This window comes from Haemaphysalis longicornis, unplaced genomic scaffold (genome assembly GCF_048455015.1).
Source record: "Haemaphysalis longicornis isolate Haplotype H1 unplaced genomic scaffold, Haemaphysalis longicornis Haplotype H1 scaffold_6, whole genome shotgun sequence".
Classification (NCBI taxonomy): domain Eukaryota; kingdom Metazoa; phylum Arthropoda; class Arachnida; order Ixodida; family Ixodidae; genus Haemaphysalis; species Haemaphysalis longicornis.
The window spans coordinates 2,752,107-2,761,470 of NW_027526407.1; the positions used below are offsets into that span (position 1 = coordinate 2,752,107).

The following is a 9,364-nucleotide window of genomic DNA, read 5'->3' on the forward strand; positions in this document are numbered from 1 at the left end:
AAGTGTGAGCCAGGATGCTTGGTGTCCACGCATTGTCACAGTAGTTGCTGCAGGCTGCAGCTAGGTCAATGTTTCGTGTCATAGAGAAAATTGTAACTTCGGTAAATTTGTGCCTGTGTCACACAAATTTAAAACAGCACGGCCCGTCAAGCGCCTTTCGGTACAAACCTGTTCGTTTTTATACAACCCCGGCTGACAGATCTGGCGACAGCTTTTTCTAGCGTCTCTGCTTGGCGAACACGCCGCTCTAACCCACAAATAGCCATTATATAGTGAAAATACTATTTAACAAAACCAGGAGTGCTGTTCCAGAACGCCCGAGATTGAGAGGTACTTGGGTGATAGGAGCTCTAGTGGCGCCCACTTAACATTATGATAATATTTTGAGGCCGTGTTCAATCCCTTTAAAATGTGATTCATCCTATTTCCTCATTACTTAGGTGACGTAACTCGATTAGGGCATGGCGAATTTTTAAGTGCGTTGTTTCGCTCCACTGCAGCACTGGTGGCTACTGGGTGGCAAGCACATCCAACTGCTTTCATTTATCCCTCTTTCATTTTATTGATATGTATTTCACTACAAGGTTTATTTTTCTTTTATTTCAAGCATTCATATGGCCTTTCTCTTTGAAATTTGTCGTCGCAAGAACCAGTTTCCGACCATTTCGGCCGTCGGTGGCAGACGTGGCAGAAACCAATACCATAATCTGTGCCGGTTCAACGATTATCAAGAAAAACCCCTCAGAAAGTTTATTTTGGTCCATGTTGTAAGAAACACCTCGAAATTGATTCATGACGTGCCAAAGATAACATCACAAGAACATTTGTCCCGCATTACTAAACAGCGGGTTGCGAAACGCGAGTTGTAATTTTGAACTGAATTCACCGGCTAGAGCCATCTGTTAAAAATGTGCGTTCCCACGTGGTATGTAACCCTGGAGCTGATTGTAAACTTATATGAATTTTGAAAAAAGGCTGACACCGACTGAAATGATGGATGCCTTTGATCGGGGGCGCGTGTTTGTGAGAATGCCTCAGGACATCGAAGACTCACTAGACGCGCTACAATCTTACGAGAAATCCGTGTGGCCGTTGCTTACAAAGCGCATACAAACAAACATCACCGACGTCATTGGGGCGAAATAAACTTGTAGGCCCCCGGGGGCGTTCCTTTCCAGGTAGCAATTTTCGTGGTCTCTTTACATACGCCAGAACCGCATTTTATTTTCAGGGTAATGAATCTTCGCAAATGCAACGCATCGTAATGTTTCTGGATTGCGCTAGATTATATAATTGAGGGTATCAAATGGAATGTGCCACATGTACCAGACTACGCTCCCTACAGCGAAATGTTTGCGCAGCTTGAACTGCTGCGTTCTCGGTCACGGCGCATATCTCGTGTGTCATGGGAAGTTATCGCGTGATCAGCGAACACACGCCGCAGCCTGCTACAGTGCTGTAATCTCGCAGCGCATCCCCGCAGCCGGGTACCGCGTCGTTGTAAATCCTGTTTGACCTCCCGCCCCGCCAGTTGACTCAATTTCTGTCCGCACCATCAATCCTGCAACGGCGAAGGAGGCGGCAATAGCGCTTCACATCCACCCAGGGTCAGCCCCGGGACCAGACGGAATTACTAACAAAATATTGCGTAACTTGGACGATAATTCAATCTCGACTCTCACCAAGTTTTTTAATCATTTTTCGACATCAGGTACCCTACCCCAGTCGTGGAAGCACGCAAAAATCTCTCTCATCCCCAAACCAGGAAAACCTCTCAGCATGGATCACCCTAGGCCGATATAAATTACGTCGTGCATGGGTAAAGTTCTTGACGACATAATCCATGCACGGCTAACGAAACACCTCACCTCCATCAATGCCTTCCCTCATTCAATGATTGGCTTTCGTTCTGGATTATCAACTCAGGATATTCACCTTCAATTATTTCACGAAGCCATTACTCCAGCATCTAAAGTGGACACGGCTGCCATCTTTGCATTGGACCTCAAGAAGGCCTTTGACCAGGTTTCCCATGCGGCTATTTTGCAGGGACTAACTGCTGTATCCCCGGGAGAACGCATCTACAATTATGTGCGAAGCTTCCTCACGTCACGCACAGCGGTTATTCAGGTTGGAAACATAATGTCGGACCCCATCAACATTCCCTCTATTGGCACACCTCAGAGCGCCGTTCTCTCACCTCTACTTTTTAATCTTGCAATTTTCAACATCCTCCAGAGACTTGAGAAAATTCATCGCCTTAAATTCAGCCTTTACGCGGACGACATCACTCTCTGGATGTCTGGGGGCAGCGATGCACACATCGAGGAAACTTTACAAACTGGAGCACAAATTTTCATCGAGGAAGCGCGGCAGCCGGACTTGACTGCTCCCCTACTAAATCTGAACTCCTTCTTTCACCGGCAAAAAGCAGCACCAACTCCGTCCCGGATATACAAATTACAATTGGTGACATCACTGCCCCCGTGGTAAACAGCATACGTATACTCGGTCTTCTAATCCAGCGTAACCGGGCTAACACTCAGTATATTTCACAACTCTCTTCGCACGTTACTCAAACAATCGGCCTCATTAGACGCATAACCGCCCGGAACAGATGGATTAAGGAAGAAGACAGAGTGCGACTGGTACAGGCTTTTGTCGTACGCCGCATCACATACTCACTACCTTTCCTTCAGGTCACTCCCACTGAAATGAAGAAAATTAATTGTCTCATCAGGAAAGCCTACAAGGCTGCATTACAGGTCCCCTTGTACACTTCCACTGCCCGACTTGAGAGCTTAGGAATTCACAACCTCGCGGAGGAGCTGGTGGAGGCCCATGGCATAGGTCAGCTGCAACGGCCATCAGGCACCTCTACTGGACGGCACATTCTGGGAAAACTCGGCTTACGAGCTCCGCTAATCACAGACAGCAAGCTTTAAATCCCCCCAAATATCCATTCTAATGTACTGGTTCGCCCACTCCCGCGCAATATGCACCCAACTTACAACAGGGGGAGGCGGGAACAAAGGGTGTCCGCGCACAATAAGCGACTCCCCGTCCGACCGGGCATTCTTTATGTGGACGCGGCTGACTACCGCCACTATGATGCGTATGCGGTAGCTATCATTGACCGCCCTAATGCACCGCCAGTTGACTCAATTACTGTCCGCACCATCAATCCTGCAACGGCGGAGGAGGCGGCAATAGCGCTTGCCTTAACGCACCGGCCGACTCCCACAATTGTGATGTCCGATTCGAAAACGGCGATTCAAAATTTCGCCAGGGGGCTCGTATCCCCACAGGCACTCAAAATTCTCTATCAAAATCCGCCCTCCACCTCAGTAGAACTGATCTGGACCCCTGCTCACCCCGGGCTAGGAGGTAATGAGGTGGCCCATTCTGCTGCTCGAGGGTTCACTTTCCGAGCCGGCCCCAGCCTCCTCCCCTCCCACGGTGCCAGATCAGCTAGAGATAGCCTACTCAGCTATCACGACATAGTGACACATTTCCTCCTCGCCCGCCGTGTATATCCCCCTGCTCACGTCAGTCTCGACAACGTGCAAGAACGCACGTGGCGCCTTCTGCAGACAGGCAGCCTCCACTTTCGCGCGCTGCTCCTTCGTATTCATCCGTCCTTATTTCCCTCCCCGAACTGCCCATCATGCGGCATTCCCGCTACCTTATCGCACACCATGTGGGCTTGTCCCAATGATCCTTTTCCCTCCATCAACTGCGACGAGCACTGGGACAGGGCGCTGGACAGCTCTGATCCGGATGTTCAAGCCTCCCTGACGAATCGGGCTGCCATTGCCGCCGCCAGGCTAACGCCAGCGGCCACTACGTCCCCGTAACAGAACCATGCAAAAGTCACGTGGTTCGTTTGCGAGACGCACGGAGTAGTAGCGTCTGTAGAAAGTGTGTTGGGGAGGCAGTGAGAGAGGTAGTGTCGTAGCAGTGCGTGCCGCCCTCCCCTTCATAATTTCGCTAACCGCTCCAACGATCGTCTCGTGCGGGCTCAGCATACAGCCATCCCCCACGTGCTTTCGGCCGATTTGCCTCCGCCGTTTACTTCCTGGCATCGCTCGCATGGTTAAAACGCCGACGCCGTCACCATCGCCGCCGCCAAACCGCGGTACTAACCGCCGACAGGCTTGCGCACTAAAAAGCGGGTAAACCCACGACAAACGAACACAGAAGCGGGCGCACGCAGACGCGCTTCCGTGTGCATTACATCGTTTGCTGCTCCTGCGTGTTGTTTTGTGAACGAAGTTTGCTCCGTTCTTCCCCAGTTGAGACTAACCTACAAAATTATACCAATTTTTTGTTGGTTCTAAAGGGATTTTCTAATCACGGTATACGCGTGCGCACGACAATCTCTTACCAGACCCCTGTCTCCTAAGCACGCAGCTTGAGAGGGGAGAAAAAACGTGGCGGTTGCAGTAGCAGATGGTGCGGTTGTCTGCACTTTTCTCAGAGGGGTAGGATAGGTTACGCAGACCTCTAAATTTACTAGTTTGTGTTTTTGCTTTAGGTTGGAGACGTTATTTTAGCCTTCGCTCTGTCTTCGACCAACATCGGAAATACGCAGACGTTAGGGGAACAAAATGTCAATTTCTTCCCCTAGTATCTGTGTATTTACGATGTATTACGTATAGGTCGTTAACAAAATATCAACTAGCACAAATGTCCATCCGTCTGCAGTGTATCATTCGCTCGCCCTCTACTTGCAAGGGAGCTATTGTGGCTTGAAAGTGTCGGAGCGCAGCATATCGTTTTGTTGAAAGCGTCGCGGAAGCATCATGGCACCGCCATTCCGGCGGCTCCCAGTGGTGGTCGCATTTTCCTCTCTTCTCGAACTACCGCCCTCCTGTCGAGAAGAATGCTCTTTTTGCACTAGACGCTTCTTTTCGACACCGCAGAAGCTCACTGCGGGTTCATTCTCTCTTCCCCATCAACATTTGCCTTTCGGGGGCATGCTTACCCGGTTGTCCGCCCGACTCCTGGCGCCGAGCCTGTCTGCTCGATGATGGGCCTTTTGCCTAGCTAGTTTAGGACAACGCGGTAGTCCCCCTTGTATTCCTCGTCAGGGGACCCACTCGAGGTACACCTCTTTCGAAAAGACACAGCCATGCCTAAAAACTGCGAACCTGCGCTATCTCGGCGTGCTGTTACAAAATTGGTGACCTGGACAACGCTCTAGTGAAATTGACGGGATGAGCTCCGACAACAACATCGCTGACTGCACGCCTGTGGTGTTCGCCACAATACCAAAACTACCACATTTTCGCATTAAAACACAAGGGTTTGGTTCACCAAGTTAAGGACCGCTTCCAGCGCCGGTACATCATGTCGCAATCGACAAAGTACATTGACGGCGTCGCAGGCGTGCCCCAAGAAGTTGCCGATGCTATCAAGGACATTTTGGTTTAACCGCCATTGCAAGATACGGACGACACCATCACAAAGACGGTGCTAGATCGTCGTGGTGCGCCTGAAGAAAGCGGACTCCGGCAGCTGTTATCCCGGAAGGATCTGGTCGACAAACAATCGTCACAACTTCTGCCCTGAACGTGGCAACTGCTCGGTGCGCCGGCCCGTCAGGACGGGCAGCTCCATCTCCTTTGTGAATTTTTCTGCAATGGTGGCCCCAGTCGGTGCACGTGGTTCTCGTGAGTTCACATGTGACGTCCATTGATGGACTGGCGCAACTTGGCGATCGCATCACAAAATATACTGCTCCAACCTTTGCGCACATAGCTGCTGCAAGAACACACGAACAACCACATCGACCGTAGCGTCTTGAGTAGAAACTGTATCAACTACCGAGACTACCTTTTACTGCGCACGTTCGGCGGCCTAGCCACTACCTTAAACAGCAACGCTGTTACGGCGCGCAGCCGAACAGCTATCTGACGTGATGTTTGACAGCCTAGAAAGCTGTGCGCCCTACAGGGCTTGTGCCTTTTAGACTCTGCCTCGCCTTGCGTTCTTTTCCAACCTTTCGTGCTTTAAACCAATAGTTTTTTACATCAACACACATGTGATTGCGTGCACGACTTTGCATAAAAATGTACACAACTAGGAATGATAAGATGTTATGCCGCTTAAAAAGCAACCAAATCTGTGTATGAACATGTGACCCCGACAAATGGCCAATAGAATTTTTGATATGATGCAGCAGACGACTGTTTTAAAGCTTCCAGTCGACCTGTATCTCAACATCCACGCCAGTCAGAAAGATACAAAACGATCAGTAATGCTTCATTCAACATCTTCCCCTTCTCAATATTCATAAACCCTAAGGTTGATTTCAATCTATATTAACCGTAAGGTTGATATTGATTGCTCTTTTAACTATTTCCAACTAAACTCTTCCAACATCAAAGGTATGTTGGGAAATACTTCATTTGCAAAAGAAAAGCGAACACTGACCAAGAATAAAGATACTTTGACGTTTCGGAACCATATACGGGTTCCTTGTTCACTACGTAAGACAAGCCGTCGTCGTCAATTATGTAGGCAGCACATGACGTAGAGAGCATGCGTAGACGGGAGGCAAAGTCCCATCCATCCGGTTCATTGTGGCTGGCGTTGATTGGATAAAAAGTGACTCTAGCAGACGCCGAGATGATGTGTTCTTTTCCTTAGCTAAAATTGCGGTGTTCTCCCGGTCAATCTTGCGGTAATGTTTGTGCGCGTGCTCCGCAATGGCATTCGTCATGTGATTATGATTTCTTACATCACGTTGGTGCTCTTTCAGTCGTCGCGGAAATTTCCCGTTTCACCAATATACACATAACTGCAGTCAACACATGGTATCTTGTATACCACTCCAGGGAATGACTCTCTCGGCATTTTATCTTTCACATTCATCAGCCGGTTCCGGAGCTTGCTGGTCGGTACATGGGCAATGCGCATGTAGTATTTGAAAAGACGCGCGACAATGCTTCGCTTATTCCTGGCTGCGCGTGCTCGTAATGTCCTGTTGTTGGGCGTTCTTGGCTGTAGTATCTTATTCTCGGTTTGGCAAATAAGTCGCTTAGGATAGCCATTGGCTATTAGTTCGCGGCGGATCGCTCCTAATTCACGTTTCAGTGCACTGTCATCTGAGCGGATGCGTACGGCGCGCGTTATCAAGGACGACACAACGGACGTCTTGTGGCCGAGCGGGTGGCAAGATTCAAAACTGAGGTAACGACCCGTGTGTGTGGGCTTCCGAGCAAGACAACATGCTTCCTTTCTTGGATGTTCTCGTTCGCCGCGATGCTGGAACTCTCACCTTCCCAGTGTACAGGAAGCCCACACACACGGGTCGTTACCTCAGTTTTGAATCTCGCCACCCGCTCGGCCACAAGACGTCCGTTGTGTCGTCCTTGATAACGCGCGCGGTACGCATCCGCTCAGATGACAGTGCACTGAAACGTGAATTAGGAGCGATCCGCCGCGAACTAATAGCCAATGGCTATCCTAAGCTACTTATTTGCCAAACCGAGAATAAGATACTACAGCCAAGAACGCCCAACAACAGGACATTACGAGCACGCGCAGCCAGGAATAAGCGAAGCATTGTCGCGCGTCTTTTCAAAATACTACATGCGCATTGCCCATGTACCGACCAGCAAGCTCCGGAACCGGCTGATGAATGTGAAAGATAAAGTGCCGAGAGAGTCATTCCCTGGAATGGTATACAAGATACCATGTGCTGACTGCAGTCATGTGTACATTAGTGAAACGGGAAATTTTCGCGACGACTGAAAGAGCACCAACGTGATGTAAGAAATCATAATCACATGACGAATGCCATTGCGGAGCACGCGCACAAACATTCCCACAAGATTGACTGGGAGAACACCGCAATTTTAGCTAAGGAAAAGAACCCATCATCTCGGCGTCTGCTAGAGTCACTTTTTATCTAATCAACGCCAGCCACATTAAACCGGACGGATGGGACTTTGCCTCCCGTCTACGCATGCTCTCTACGTCTTGTGCTGCCTACATAATTGACGACGACGGCTTGTCTTACGTAGTGAACAAGAAACCCGTATGTGGTTCCGAAACGTCAATATATTTTTAATCTTGGTCAGTGTTCGCTTTTTTTTTTTGCAAGGTCTCATGTCTGGCCAGAAGACATTTCGTCCATCCCTTGATTGTGAAATACTTCATTATTTTTACGGCTCAAACAAACCTAATTTTGCACCGCACGCAGTTCGAGCAGTCATTAGTTTTTCAAGGGGTTCGCTGTTAAAGAAACAAATCGCTGACAAACATTTATTCATACGAAGCCAAGCATCTATTTTTAGCCGTTTTTTCTGTAGCTCATTATATCCGTTCATTCGAATGTTACAGCTATCGTACTCACACATGTCCGATTTCATGGGCCATAACTCGTACACCTTTGTACGTTTCACCGGAATCTTCTCCAAGAGCAACTCGGAACATTCCACATGCGGCAGCAACATAACCATAGCCTGCGAAGAAATTTATCTTAGGGCTTTCGGAGCACTCTGTGGAAACCTTTACATTGAGTCCGAGGATATAAGCTTTTTTATTCATCTGAACCGACACAATTTTTATGCAACAGTCGATTTTTATTTGAGGGACAACATACTTTGAGACTCCAAAAACGATGGACTGCTTCAAAAAGGGCCCCCGGACCGAATGCCGAACTTGCTACAATGTCGTCATATACCAACAAAACTAAACCTACTGGAGCTAGCACTTGTGATCTTTTCTGATGTGATAATACTTTGTGGTTAGCAGGCACTTTAGGTGTTGTAAAATTGTGCTTCCCTTTTATATTACAACTTTCGTCTCTTTCTGCATGCAAAAGCCAAAGGTATGCCAAAGGTTTACACTTAGGCCTCCGTCACTCCTACTATTAAATATAAAACGTCCGAAAAGTACAATTACGGTCCAGTCTCGCAGGCTATCACCTGTTTTCCTCTAAAAAGTAAGCACCTTTTACAAGACTGCCCACAGTATTCACTGGACTTTGAGAAGAAAACCTAATTTGAAGCTACACGACATACTGAAAACAGTTATTAGAGTATTTGTTGTAAAGCACTCACCCATAACAGTTCTCTTTACCACTCTTCTGTTTCTGACATCGGCTATGTCTAGACTAGTTTGAAATCAGAAAGAGTTAGGAAATCGGAATAAGACATTTTCTCGTGCATATTGCGGAAAATAGGGGCAATGTTTATGGCGCACGTGGTTCTCACCCTGTGATTGCGTAGACAATATCGTATGCCGAATACGTAAATCCTCCGACGAAAACAAAATGGCGCAGTGATGACAGCGTCAAAAATCCATCGATAATTCCAGGGGAACTGGGTGCGTGCTTAATAAAATATTCCTT

At 48.3% G+C, this 9,364-nt stretch overlaps 1 protein-coding gene across 1 annotated transcript in view; it reads right to left on the reverse strand.

The window, feature by feature from the left end:
- The window catches only part of LOC144141362 (A disintegrin and metalloproteinase with thrombospondin motifs like), a 29,439-nt gene extending 20,080 nt beyond the window's left edge, over positions 1-9,359 (reverse strand). Inside the window, exons 1-3 of the mRNA XM_077672954.1 lie at positions 9,228-9,359; positions 9,075-9,127; positions 8,366-8,474 (exon numbers count right to left, since the gene is read on the reverse strand). Of these exons, the coding sequence (XP_077529080.1) occupies positions 8,366-8,474; positions 9,075-9,078 (113 nt within the window). The 5' untranslated portion in view covers positions 9,079-9,127; positions 9,228-9,359. The remainder of the gene's footprint in view (positions 1-8,365; positions 8,475-9,074; positions 9,128-9,227) is intronic.
- Positions 9,360-9,364: the final 5 nt, after the last annotated feature.